At 42.9% G+C, this 13,816-nt stretch overlaps 2 protein-coding genes across 5 annotated transcripts in view; one reads left to right on the top strand and one right to left on the bottom strand.

The window, feature by feature from the left end:
* Nucleotides 1-258: 258 nt before the first annotated feature.
* On the bottom strand, nucleotides 259-878 carry MRPL41 (mitochondrial ribosomal protein L41). The gene has a single exon (XM_052815792.1). It carries the CDS (start codon nucleotides 780-782, stop codon nucleotides 375-377), a length of 408 nt encoding a protein of 135 aa, XP_052671752.1. The 5' UTR covers nucleotides 783-878; the 3' UTR covers nucleotides 259-374.
* A 143-nt stretch (nucleotides 879-1,021) lies between these two features.
* PNPLA7 (patatin like phospholipase domain containing 7) overlaps nucleotides 1,022-13,816 on the top strand; it is a 134,000-nt gene continuing 121,205 nt past the window's right edge. Inside the window, exons 1-9 of one of the 4 annotated variants that reach the window (XM_052814281.1) lie at nucleotides 1,022-1,130; nucleotides 1,971-2,005; nucleotides 5,061-5,126; nucleotides 5,549-5,636; nucleotides 6,272-6,354; nucleotides 9,130-9,218; nucleotides 9,599-9,739; nucleotides 11,134-11,293; nucleotides 12,363-12,443. In XM_052814281.1, coding sequence (XP_052670241.1) covers nucleotides 1,973-2,005; nucleotides 5,061-5,126; nucleotides 5,549-5,636; nucleotides 6,272-6,354; nucleotides 9,130-9,218; nucleotides 9,599-9,739; nucleotides 11,134-11,293; nucleotides 12,363-12,443 — 741 coding nt within the window. In that variant the 5' untranslated portion in view covers nucleotides 1,022-1,130; nucleotides 1,971-1,972. Of the gene's footprint in view, nucleotides 1,131-1,299; nucleotides 1,472-1,970; nucleotides 2,006-5,060; nucleotides 5,127-5,548; nucleotides 5,637-6,271; nucleotides 6,355-7,819; nucleotides 8,027-9,129; nucleotides 9,219-9,598; nucleotides 9,740-11,133; nucleotides 11,294-12,362; nucleotides 12,444-13,816 lie in introns of those variants that run through there. The other 3 variants (XM_052814280.1, XM_052814282.1, XM_052814283.1) reach the window with 3 other exon arrangements.

Genomic DNA, 13,816 nt, shown 5'->3' with positions numbered 1-13,816 from the left:
GACTCCAGAGTCTCCCAAGTAGGTAAGACATGCCCTCCTTTGTTTCCAGACGACAGGAATTCCTTCCCAGAAGGAAGGAATGATGTTTTAGCGACCCGGAGAGAAACTGCCTCCTGATAATTAGCAGCGCCTGGTCAATCAGTTCTTCTCGAGAGCAGGGCGCGGTGCAAGATACAAGTAACGCTTTCCTTAGTCACGAGTGGGCAATTAACCGCCAATTTCCCTACGGCAATTTAAATCAAACATTGCAGAAAGACATAAGCGGAAGGATTTGCTTTTCATTGCCAGCGACAGAAACCGTCCCGCGTTTGCTGGCGCGGGCCGCATCTCATACAGTGGCGATGCACGGCCCCAGGAGCCCTGCTGTTTGCTCCCTACCGCACGTAGTTCTTGGGGAAGAGCTGGAAGAGCTTGCCCTCCTGCGTCGGCTCGAAGCCGTACTTCTCCAGGTTGTTGGGGTCAAAAGTGCCCTCCTTCACGTCCTTCTCGATGCGGGGAGCCACCACCTCGGTGAAGAGCTGCTTGGCTGTCATAGGCGGTTCGGAGCCCTCGGGGGCACGGTACGAGACGTAGGGCTTGAGCTTGAAGCCCTCCAGGTCGGGGACGACGAACTCGGGCACCATCTCCTTGATAAGGATGAACTTCTTGCTGGAGGTGAGCACGCCCAGCTTCTTGGCCCCTCGGCCCCTGTTGTAGCTCCGGGGGCCGCGCTTGCTGGTGAACGGGGACATGCGGTCGGCGCCCCGCACCAGCCCGCGGGCCAGCTCGGTCAGCAGCCCCATGCCGGGAACCCGCGGCCTCCTGAAGGCTCGGCGAAGCCGGGACCGCACCGGCGGCCGCCCCGCCGAGCTCCGCCGCGCGCCCGCCTCCGCACACACCAATACCGCCCGCTCCCATTGGCCGAAAGGCACCGGCCAATCCCTATTGTAACCTGCGAAGGACGCGGGCCATTCGGCGCGGGGGTGGGGACTTGTCCGCCAATCAGCAGCGAGGAGCCCGAGGCGTGGGCGGGGTCTGCCTTTCGCCTCTCGGCGGGCGGCGGCGTCTTCCCTTCGTGACCTTCGTCCCCGCCCTGCGGGGTTGACCTTTGACCCCGGCCTGGGCGGCTCCGAGCGCGGCGGCGGCGGCAGGTGAGGGGACGGGACGGGACCCGGCCCGGCCCGGCCGGTCCCGCCGCGGGATGCCCGGGGCTCGGTGGGGAGCGGCGGTGGCGGTGGCGGGGGCCCGGGCCTCGCAGGCTCGTGTAGTGCCGGTGCCGCGCGGGAGGTTGTTTTTTTTAACGTCCGCGTTCCGTGATCTGCTCTACCGAGAGGAGGGAAGCGGAGCCGGGCAGGGGCCGAGGGCTCGGTGTGCTGGGGTGGCGGCAAAGGAGGGGCGACCCGGGGCCGGCTCGGGGTCTGTCCTGACCCGCTGACAGGGCTGCGGCCGCCCCTTGTTTCTGTACGGCTTTTCCCTCCGAAAAGAGGCGTCGGTGAGTGTCCCCGGGTCTGTGCCTGCCCGGCGTTTCCCTGTTCCTTACAGAACACGTAACCCGGAGAGGGTTCTTTGTGCCACTGGGGTGTGGGCACCGGGGGGGGGTGTCCCTCCCTCCCGTGGGTGTTCTCAGCGTTAAACATTCCCGTCTCCGTGGGGGGTTTCCTCAAGAGAGAGCAGAGACGTTTGAGCGAAGTCCTGTTGCGCCGCTTCCTAGAGGAGTTAGGTAGCTGTCATTACTGGTAGCTCTGGTTTTCCTTGAAGACTGGATGGTTTTTGTTGCTCAACAAAGAGAGAAAGGGACAATGAAGTAAAAAAAAAAACAAAACCAAAACGTTGTTCCCCTTGAATTGTCTTGTTCAGCCAAACTGGAAGAGCAGTTGTGGTACGCTGTGCGTTGCGGAGTTAAAAGGACTTTGGATTAGAGAGTGCAGTCATCTCTTAACCTGGTCTTCTCTTCTTTTTTTTTTTTTTTTTTGCTCCTGCTGTACCTCCAGACATGGATGAAGAACGCAACACCACCAGCCTTGAGGTACAATATTGCAATACAATGCAATACAAAAAATAGTAGTTTTGGACATACTTATTTCCCTATTAGTACTTCCAGAAGCTGAAAGCTACCATACCTGATTTGATAACATTTGGGTAATGTCTTTAGATGCAGTGCTTTTACTTTGAAAGAACCCTTCCCGATAAGAGTTTTATCCTTCCAAAAACTTCAAGATTGGTCCCATTTTTTTGTGTGTGTATGTTTTTATGATTTTTTTTACAATTTTTTTTTTACTGCCAACCATTCACACTCTGCTTCATATTCTAAGCTGTTAGCAGAATGATGCATTTAAGTACCTTTTGCTCCAACAGTATGTTTTTAACCTAAAGATGGAAGAATTGCAGAATTTGCTGGCAGCTAGCTCTTCTTGCATTTGTTCTTAATCATAAATACGAAAGTCCTAGTCCAACAAGGCACATGGTGCTTTTCATAGTCATGAAAGGCAAAGCCCATGATAGGAAATAGTTCTTCTCAGAACTAAAAAAATACATATAACCTACTCGTACGCAGCTAAAAAATGTTTTATGAAGAGCCAGTATCTGTAGTCAAAACGTAGGCATGTGGACCCAGGTACTTAGGAGCTACAAGGAAATCTGGTGTTTTGGGCAGTCCTCGTTTTAAGGCCTTGCTTTCGGCACTGATAAGCTTTTTCCACCCCTCCCTAAATGGGGTATGTCTCACTGTTTGCCTTTGATTGCAATGTGAAGTTGTTAAACTCCAGCAGAGCTGCTTGTTCTGTGCTTGGTACTCTGGGTGAGCATGAGCATTATTTATGTAGCTGTATATTTTTGTTAATTACTTTTAATTTGCATTTTCTTAATGAAGTTTCAACATCATTGGAAAAAGCAGACAAATGCTATTTATGCTAATACATAAGAAAATACATCAAGAACGAATGTGATCAGTGTAAAAAGACATGACAGCAGAAAACAGTGTACCGCCTTTGGCCAAGACAGAAAAAGAGCCTGCATGGCAGAGCATAGTAGTTTACTAGCTAATGTATAAACTCCTTAAAAGCAAATCCACTTCATTGTAAAAACAGTGCTTCTCCTGAAGTATAAGTAGGAAGAAAAGAAGGAATAAAAAAGACACCTTTTGATGAGAGATTATGTAGTCTCTACAATCAAGTAAATTTAGTTGCTGTTGCTGCAGAGGAATGTGATAGGAAATTTTACAGTTGAAGGAGAAATGTCACAGTATTTTGATAAGGGAGCGATGAACTTTTTTTCCCTTGTGCCATTATCAAGGCGAAGTGAACAAAATACATCATTTATAACCCACTGCTCTACCATTATCTCCTGGTGAGACACTTGTTTTAAAACACACAAGGACCTTTTTTCTCTAAGACTAAAGCACTCTGTGAGGCTCAGTCTTCCTTTATCACTGCTCCATTTTCTAACAAAGTGAGGGTCTTTTCAGGCTTGTTCCACATGTCTTTTGTGTCCGAGAATTGTTTGAGGCTGTGTAAGGCACGTGTGAAGTCCTTGAATTTCAGTGCTGGCTATTGCCCTCCTAAGAGAGGTCCTACAGGCTTGGGCTGATGGGAGGGCCCTGTAGAACTGCTGACTTAACCGTGACCTCATACCTCTCTCAGGTGCTGTCATGTGACAATAACTGCTTACATGTCTCAAGTGTCTGTATGGTTGCAACCTGTCTGCTTGCTTCCCAGCTTTTCTGGAAGGATTGTCAGTGCTTGAAAAGATACCCTGCTGAGTACGTGGGGGGAATATCATGTTTTCACCAGTGTTTGTGAGAAACACTGCAAGAACCTCTCATTTTTTCTTGGACGTCTGAATTCCTTCTTTCCCTCGTTGTTTTTCTGTATTGAGGCACGAGGGCTCAGTCTGTGCGTGTGTGTGTTGGTCATGAATTTGTTTCTTCTCCTTGTGTAGCAGCAATGTGACTGTCAGTTGGCAACTACTATTTTAGATGTTATTTGAGATCATACAGGCCTGGACAGTAGCAGAACTGTGCGTGTCCCTGTCACTGTGAAGGGGAAATAGATTAAGTGACCACAATAGACTTGGACCAAGAATTCGCTGTGTTTTACCAGCATGTGTTGTATTTGTTTCTAACAAATTTTCAACCTTTTTTTTTTTTAATTCTTTTGACTTTCCACTACAATCCTACTAATAATAGTCTGATAATAGTAGTGATAGAGTTAGTTTGACTCATGTTGGGAAGATAAATTGTTGATATGCTGTGCTAAAGCAACCTAAGGAGACAAACTGAAGACAGCGATTTGTCTGCATTGACTGGTCAGGCAAGGAGTTTTATTTGTGCTGTAGAACCGGAACGAATTTCATGAGAGAGACTAGTTTGGCGACTCTTGGCATGCACTTCGTTTTTCTCTTGGTGGCAAAGCTAAATTAAGAGGTCATCCAGATCTGGAACCAAGGGCAAAAACTGGGACCAGAACTGCATGCAGTACTTAACCTTACAAGTGCTTGAACATTCAAGACTTACAGGGGGACACATCTGTCCTTTTACTTGGTTTGTTTCCTCCTTTTTCCTAATATTTGGTTTGCTTTTTTTCCCCCTGTTCTGGTAAGTTTTGAGCTGGCATTTGTGAGACTGCTTTAACTGCTGGATTTTTTTCCTGAATAACAATACTTGGCACAGGTCCCAGGACAGTATACCTGAGGTTAGAGCTTCTCCCAGTGTGCATAATTTTCTTTTTATGATGAATTTAATCTGCTAGTTTATGACTTTTCTCAGTCTCATAAAGTCCTTTACGTTCAGTTCTCATCCTTGTTGCTCTGAATAACATAAAATCATCAAAAAAAGTTATCACCTCACTGTTTGACCCTGTTTTATGACTATTTAGGAATGCGTTGAACTGACATCAATGCAAAACTCCACTAATGACCCTTCTACACTGAATGTCTTGTGTTTGCAAAGTGGGCTGTAGTTGAAAGAAAGATGTTGGAAAATACAATCAAGTTGCATTGTATGTGCCAGACCAGGCATTAAGATGTTCTTATGGAGGCTTTTTGCCAGTTGTGGGAAATTAATTTCACCTTCATTTTGGTGCTAGGCTGTGCTACCAGCAGGTGGAACGCGAATTCTTCAGTTTGTAGAAGACAGAATACAGACTACTATGGTAATGTATAGCTTTAATCAGCTGGATAAAAGACTGTCTGTGCGTAAATAGCGTGTAGCTTCTTGTAAGTTCTAAGAACTCTACTAAGTCACAGTCAAAGTCTGAGTGTTTCTTTGCTGTTGCTGTGCATGAGGCAGGAATTAATTACTGTTATTTCATCCCATGTACATTGAGTTGATCAACTCACAGATCATTGGGGGGAAAATGCTGAATATTTTGCATGTGAGCTTATGAGTGAGATACTGATGTAGTTAAAACATCACACATGCAAGAAGTTTAAACTAAAAAATGAAGTATTTATGAACGTGCTTGACTTTTAGACATCTTACTGAGGTAAGTGTTCTTCAGCCCTCCAAAAAGTACTTAATAATTTTCAACTTTAGAAGTGACTAACTTCTTTCCCCTCTGAATTCCTCTCACAGCTGACTGGAATTGCAATTGGAGCTGCAGTTGCATTACTACTTATAGCAATTGTTGTGTTTGTTGTTTACAGAAGAGTGAAACAATCTAGTAAGTACTCAATGACTATGTATGTTTTAAAAACAGTTTTCTCAGCTGTTTTCAGTATTTTTGTAATAATATGTGGTAGATTCTATGCTGATTCGTAATAAATGCTTGCTGTGAAGATAGTGGTTCTTGCAGGAAAACAGCTTTAAAAGGATGAAGAACTTGTGTTGATTCACTTACTCAGGTCTGAACATAGAATTCAGAACTGTCATGTGCAGGATGCTGGAGGTTTTTATTTCTCTAGTGTATGGTAGCCTTAGTATCAGTTGGCATGCAAATAATTTCAACCCTGCTGTGATTTTGCTGTTACAGTAATGAGAAACGGATGAATTAGAGGTTTCCTTTGTGAGATTAAAATTATCTGATCCTTATATCTGTTTAGAGAGCCTTTTCATCTCCTCCGGTGATTAGGTAGAGCCTCAAGCCAGCTCTTCCCTAGTCTGGCTTGGCTAACTGGCGTTGGATAATGAGTATCTTGTGCTGGTTTAAATTCCAAATGCTGGCCACAAGAGCTTGCTGCTTAGTAGACAGGAGGCACAGCTGTTACAGAGGTAGCAAAATTGACCACCTGTGCTCAGTTTTCTTTCCCTTAGCACAGAGCTGCAGATGGATTCTGATGTGATGCCTCTCTGTTTCAGAACAACTTCAGCCACATGTGCCTCAGTACAGATTTCGCAAGAGAGACAAAGTGATGTTCTATGGGCGGAAGATCATGAGAAAGGTGAGTGCATCTGGCATGGTGGGAGGGAAGTAAGGATTAAAATCCAGTTCAGGAGGTGTTGTAAACTACAATACTTCACTTGCTTAGCCCGGCTCTGGGCCTTCAACCTATCAAATTTCACTGGAATTTTGAGGATGTTTCAGAACTCCTAGAATTCTGCCTGAATTGCTGCTGATAGAACAGCAATAGCTTCTCTTTCTGGCCAAACCTTACCTCTTTCAAGAATATTTGCAGACAATGAGGGTAGTAATAAATCAATGAATATCTAACTCCTCTCTGGAGTTGATGGTTGTTTAAATACCTATAGTAATCTGTCTTTCTCAGTAATTAGGATTATATTCAAGATATTCAGTGTCTATATTCAGGATTGTCCTTGTCAGATAATGGCTTCCAGTACTGCCATTACATTCAGAGCTGACACCTTCTTTCCCATGTGACTCTATCTGCAGAGCAGATACTAGAATTTGCCTTTCTGCAGGCTACCCGTGAAGCACACTAAGCATTTCAGCATATGAGCCTTTGTTTTCTTGTCCTCAGTTGCAAATAAGACTTGACAAACTCTCTCATTAGAGACTGTTCAAGAGGGGTTTATCCCAAGATTGACCTCTTTGCCTTGGATTGTCACAAGGAATACCACCTGTGCCCTCAGGTTTCTGTCCTGATGTTGTTCCTTGTTCCTGTCCTATTATTCTGAAAGGTCTCCTCAATAATTTTCCATCAGTCAGGAATCTGTTTCTGCATCAGTTAGTTAAATCCTTCAAGGCTATGACTGCCTGTTTGATATTTTCTTCCTTTTTTTTTTGTTTGTTTGTTTCTTTTTTACTTTTACCTTTGCAAGTGGCTTTTCTTGGGAAATTGCACAAGAAGGCTTGAGGAAATCTGGAGATAGACATTTCCTTTAATGGATTAGGTTAATCTTAGCAGGTAGGCTAGGTGTTCAGCACTGATTGCCTGGATTTCATTTAACTGAAAAGATTAATCTTCCTGTCTTTCTCCTCAAAATACATGCATCCCTTAAAGCTACTTAGTGTATGCAGAATGTGAGATTCATTTTTTTTCTGATTAACAGTGCCACTATGGTCAAAAGAACTCATCTTTTCAGAGGTGTCATGAGCGGCTATGTCAGCGCAGAGATTTTGCATTTGGTTTTGTTACAAGCTTGTGCAATAGGTCCTGGAGGTTGAGGTGACTTCCTTACTCAACACTTCCCATACCAAAATTTATGTAGCAGCTTCTTGGCCCTCCATGTGCAGTTTTAGTATATATGATGCTATTGATAAAGCCTGACTTTGGAAAGCTGCCTCTTACTCAGATGGGGACTCTGACTCCTTTTCAGAGTAACAAATGTTTATTGCTTGCTTGTAGTCATCTGTGGAATGAATGATGATAAATACAAATGGTTAGTGAAGGAAAAAGGCTATTTAATTCTGACTGCAGTAAGTGCTCCCTGTCCTCTGTCCTGTAGAGTCAGAACCAGGGTGTAGGTCTGGCGGGCTCACTGACCCAGGGGAGCTGTGAGGCAGGAATGGTACTGACCCCTTTTGGGACCAAAGGCAGAGCGTGGCTGAGGATGGTCCTCGCTGTGCCCTGTGGGGTAACCTGCTCGAGTCCAGGTGTGCACTCACATCATCAGGGCACTGAAAACCAACATCTGTAGAAAAATAAGGTACAGGTAAGTAACCTTGCTTTGTTAGTGACTGCTTGTTGAGGAACACTTTCTTTTGTGAACTACTACAGCCTTCTGCCTCACACACTGCTAAACTTTGTTGAGGTGAATTCAAATACTTGGACTTAATCAGACACTGTGCTGGTTTAGAGCTCTGTTTCATTGTGGAGGGAGATTACTCCCTGAACCTTGCTTTTGCGTTGCAGATCAGCCTTTACGTAGAACTTGGCCGAAAAAGCCCTCGATGAAAGGAAACTGTGTGTGTTGCCAGCAACTTCATAATTTTAATATTCTTTAATGTAGGTGTTTATATGTAACACACATAAGTAAAGAATGCTTAGAATTCCACATGGTAAAATCATTTCAGATAGTTTTTGGTTTGGGGTTTTAGACCTTGCTTTTTGCTTTTATTCCCGAGTAAGACATAGAATATTACAAACTAACTGCTGTTCGTTGTACTTCATGTATTTTTGATAAAATACCAAGATTCTACTTTAAAAAAAAAAAAAAAAAGGACCCTCCAAACTAATTAAAGATTTCTTTTGTGAGGGAAACTTTTTCCTGGGATTTGACTCTTTGAGAAACAAATGGAGAACTAGTAACATTTTGAAAGTAGTGTTTTCTTGGTCTTGCAGTTGTTGCATTTCTCCAGAAGGTGGCACTTAGTAACTACTAAAACCAAGTACAAGCCTTGCTGCATGTCTATGGTGCTGTTTGTCACCAGCTCAAAAATGAACCAGGCCCTAGTTTGTCAGCATCACAGGCTGCCATAGGAGTACTGGAGCTTTAAATCTTACTTGTCTGCCTGATGTTGAGTGTTGCCGAGTGACAACTGTGTAGCTAAGGGTTTTTTTCCCTCTACCATCCATTACCACTGTAGTAGTTGCTTATTAAAATCAAAGTATGTTCCACTTGCTTTCTAGGAAGAAAGTGATCCTGGAGTAGATGTTGTTCCAATCTTCCAAGGTCTTATATGAGTGCTTCACTCTGCTCATGTTCTAATGACTTGGTAAATGAGTTGGAGGCTTTGCAGGGTTGGAACTAGTGGTTGGTTTTTTTGTTTGTTTTGGTTTTTAGTAAATGTTTTTGTTTTCATTATTTCCTCCTAGGTTACAACTCTTCCAAACTCTCTGGTTGGGAACACTGTGCCTCGCCAAAGGATGCGGAAGCGGGCAAAAGTTTTATCTTTGGCCAAAAGGTACTTGGGCTTTTGAGAAGGGGAAAATTCATGTCATGGAGGCTGGTTTTGTGGTTTTTTGTTTGTGGTATGGAATCTGTCCCTAGCCTAGCACTTTTCCATAGCTGCTGTTTTTTCACAGTCCTGTCAGCTATGCATCAGTCTAGCATTTTGCTGGGAAGTTTGCTGAAATTGAATGGTTTATGTACATAGCACTGTCTGTAGTTTTGCTGAGGAAAGGCCAGGAGGGTGGAATGCTACTGTTTTATCTAATTGATAATGTGTAACTTGGCATGGTGTGCATTTAGTATTGCAGTCAACCTATGGTGTCAGTATACAGCCCATACTTAAGACAAATGAGGAGACTTCCTGAACTTTCTGACTTGTGTTTTTCTTTGTAGGATTCTGCGTATTAAGAAGGAATGTCCAACTCTGCAGCCGAAAGAACCACCTCCCTCTTTGCTAGAGGCAGATCTAACTGAATTTGATGTAAAGAATTCCCATTTGCCATCGGAAGTCCTATACATGCTTAAAAATGTTAGGTAATGTTAAACGGAAATATAAGTTTGGATTTTGGTTTTGACAGATGTTCAAGTGATCTAAATATTTGGCAGTTTGTGTCAAGTCTTAAATTTTATCACTGCATGGTCAGAGTCTTTGAGTCTTTAAGCAGTTGACTGAAAATTCACCTGACCGCGAGGAAAGAATAAATGACTTCTAACTTTCTAGAAACGTTAAGAAAATAGTTGAGTGCATTTTTAGGAGAAAAAAAAAAAAAAGAGAGGGGGGAAAAAAAAAAAGACGTAGATTAGTGGCCTAAATTCAGGGGTAGTAATAATAAAGCTCTTCTAACATGAACAGATTTCTGTTAGTGTGTTTTAAAAATTCCCTTTAGACTATATCAGACAATTTTTTGGTACAGAAAAGCATCAAAATTGGTAAATGTTAATTGGATACCATATTGATAACTCTCTGAACTGCAGAATCTTTTAATTCTCTGGATAAAAAGTTGCAAATGGAATCAAAGTTAACTTAATCCCCACAGCTCTTTGGCAGGTTAAGAAGAAGGGATGGTCTTTGTGCCTGTTCAGCAAGGGTTAAATTTGCTAAGACAGCAAAGAGGATGAGATCTTCCGATCCGTAATTTTGGTTTTGTGTATGTTCATTTTTCTCCCAATTATGATATAATGTAGTCATGAAGGTCATATACTCTAATAAACCTGCTATTTAAGTCATCTAAACTTTCTGCTGTGGAATTATGATCTCCTATGACTAATTGATGTTGCAGTACAATTTGATTGATTGATCCTGTTAAATGTGATCTAATGGAGCTATGTGGAGGGCCCTTTTGGTGCTGTGCACAGAAGGCTCAGGTTTAAGCCATGTATTTCTGTCTGCCTGGTAGTGACTGACTAGTTTCAGTATCGAAGGAGTCCAGTTGTGCATTACCTGAAGAGGATGGAATATTCCAAACTTACAGGTACATGCAGATGACAGGAATTTTTCCCTTTGTTTTCAGTATTTCTCATGTGTTCCTGTTAGGTGGTCAGGGTAGCTATACTAAAAGGGAAATTTCCATAGAGTAACTATTCTCATGCAATGTGTGAATCTTGCAGGTTTTTATATATCTTCCCCTTCAAAAGCCATGCTGGTGATTGTTTGAGGAAGACTGGATTTAATTCCTTCTAAGCCTGCTGGCGTTGCTCAGAGTGCTGCTCAAAAGGGAACTCCAGTATTTACAGTTTTCAGCATTTCACAGTACTTTGGCACTTCTGTCTTGGCGAGTTCTGCTCTTTCTGCCATGCTGTTGGACTGCCATGCAACAACTGACTCTGGGGTTCCTCTGCTGTTCGTGCCTGGGGACTTTGCTAGTTTAGGAAGGATTTGCCAGGGGCAGTGGTGATTTTAGATTTACCTTTGCATTTCTTTCCTGCAGGGTCCTTGGCCACTTTGAGAAACCTCTCTTCCTGGAACTGTGCAAGCACATGTTTTTTGTGCAATTGCATGAAGGTGAATACATCTTTCGTCCTGGGCAGCTGGATAACAGCATCTACGTTGTGCAGGATGGCAAGCTGGAAGTTTGCATTCAAGAAAGTGTAAGAATAAACTGATCTGCGGTTCTTGAGATAAATCTGTTGGCACAGCATATAGGTTGGCATGAATCATTACGCATTGATTAAACTTAGACATTTGAATCATAGTGATTTAGAAAGGATTACTTCCAACCTTTCAGGACCACGATATTTGTAAAGATCAAGGTTTTCATCTGTGATTCCCCCATGTCTTGGATGAGAGAGCGAAACGCAATGGTGATAAGGCATTCTGAAATGTCCTCATGTACTTTGGTTGCATAGTTATTGAGGGAGGACAGGGTGCAAGACGGGCTTTGCATAGCACTGGAAACATTCTCCTTTTGGATAGTAGTTATATAAAATAGTTAAGTATACAGAGCAGGAGAGACCAAGTACACTTCACTCCACAATATTCTAATGTGGTAGTTAGCAGGTTTGCCTGGGAGGTTGAAGATTCAGATTCACTTTTGGGCAGACAGGGGAAAGAAATGAAGGCTTGTTTTATGGGTGAGTCTTAAAATGTGAAGTGCTAGCCCTTGTGATCCCTTCTGCCAATTCAGATTTTTTTTTTTTTTTCCTTCTTCCTGACTGAACTTTGAGTTTAGCTTTAACATGTGAACAGTTTTGTGATGGCTGAAAATGCAGGGGGTTTATGTTTGTAAATTATCTCAAATTTGCTGATTTCTGTATAGGTTTGTACTTTGCTGTTCTTTGTTTTGTACTCTCTCTTGACATGTAATCCCTCGATAAAGGGAGCTAATTCTGTCTCAGAGTGAAGGAAGCTTTTTTTTTTTTTTTTTTTGGTTGTTACATAGCAAAGACATGCAGTTCACATCTCTTCCTAGACAAAACTGGCTTTTAGTTTCTTTTAATTTATCAATTTTTTTGGTGGTTTGAAACTTATGGTGGTTTGAATTAGCACATTTCCATCAGAGCAGAGAGAAAACAAGCATCCAAGTTATAATGGGGGACCATTTCTTTTAGGGCTGCTCAGAGTATCTGGGAGAATAAGAGCAAGTTAAGCTTTCTGAAATGCTCCATATATGCCAAATATGCAACTATGAGCCTGCAGTAATCTATCCTACATTTGCAGGATGGAACAGAAGTGGTTGTTAAGGAGGTGCTGGCAGGAGACAGCGTCCACAGCCTTCTCAGCATTCTTGATGTTATCACGGTAAGTTCTCGCATGTGCAGGTTTTCTGCAGTGCTGCTTTATGTCTGTCCTGGTTTCAGCTGGGATAGAGTTAATTGTCTTCCTAGTAGCTGGTACAGTGCTATGTTTTGAGTTCAGTATGAGAAGAATGTTGATAACACACTGATGTTTTCAGTTGTTGCTCAGTAGTGTTTAGACTAATGTCAAGGATTTTTCAGCTTCTCATGCCCAGCCAGTGAGAAAGCTGGAGGGGCACAAGAAGTTGGCACAGGACAGAGCCAGGGCACCTGACCCAAACTGGCCAACGGTGTATTCCATACCATGTGACATCACATCTAGTATAGGAACGGGGAAGGGGCGGGGGGGGGAGATCGCCGCTTGGGGGACTAGCTGGGTGTCGGTCGGCGTGTGGTGAGCAATTGCACTGCGCATCATTTGTACATTCCAATCCTTTCATTATTACTGTTGTCATTTTATTAGTGTTATCATTATCATTATTAGTTTCTTCTTTTCTGTTCTATTAAACCGTTCTTATCTCAACCCACGGGTTTTGCTTCTTTTCCTGATTTTCTCCCCCATCCCACTGGGTGGGGGGGAGTGAGTGAGCGGCTGCGTGGTGTTTAGTTGCTGGCTGGGGTTAAACCACGACAATGTCACAGAGCTTGTTGGGGGAAGTAGACTTTGAATATTGCTAGGAAAGAATCAGAATGGAAAATGTTTCTTTGACCAATTCTTTTCCTCCTTCCAGGCCTTCACAGCTGTAAACTTAGTGCTGTGGTATGTAAGTTGGTTGTGAAACATGTATGCTTGACAGCGTAACACTGGCTATTTCTGATAAGCAGTAGGATTTGAATTATTCTTTTATGGCTGGAAAACTGAGGCACGGTTTGATTTGCTCAAGGTCATAAAGCAGTCAGGAGGAGGATCAGGTTAGGGCCCGAAAGTCCAGGCTTTCGCACTGCTTGATTTGTTACTGACCGAATTTATTTTTATTTAGCCTAATGAAAGTAAATCTGGCAGTTGTTATTACTGTAATTATACTGCGAAACCAGTTGATGGATTTAATTTTTTCCTAATATGTTAATGTTGCTGGTAACCATTAGAAGGTTGTGCTCTTTGGCAGGCAACAAGATGAGCTAAATGCTAGCTGGTCATATTTATTGCACAAATTAGTGGTGTGGATTTTGTTTCAACTGGAATTACAGTGATGGTTTTGCTGAAATTGTCACAGTGCATCAGTTTAGGAATACCTAAATTGAAGGTGGTGAATTCATTGTTTTCAATAATACGCAAGCACTTAAAGTGCTTACTTGAAGGATTTTTGATAGTTGAGAGGATGCAGATAATCTAATCAATAAGTTGTGTATATTTGACCTTGTATCATGTTTCTCTTG

This window comes from Harpia harpyja, chromosome 19 (assembly GCF_026419915.1).
Source record: "Harpia harpyja isolate bHarHar1 chromosome 19, bHarHar1 primary haplotype, whole genome shotgun sequence".
In the NCBI taxonomy this organism is placed as follows: Eukaryota; Metazoa; Chordata; class Aves; order Accipitriformes; family Accipitridae; genus Harpia; species Harpia harpyja.
The sequence above is the reverse complement of the archived record's forward strand: the minus strand, read 5'-3'. Positions and strand labels throughout refer to the sequence as shown.

Bases quoted from the DNA above. Each gene is read 5' to 3' on its own strand.
- MRPL41 (XM_052815792.1), bottom strand. From the start codon at position 782: ATGGGGCTGCTGACCGAGCTGGCCCGCGGGCTGGTGCGGGGCGCCGAC.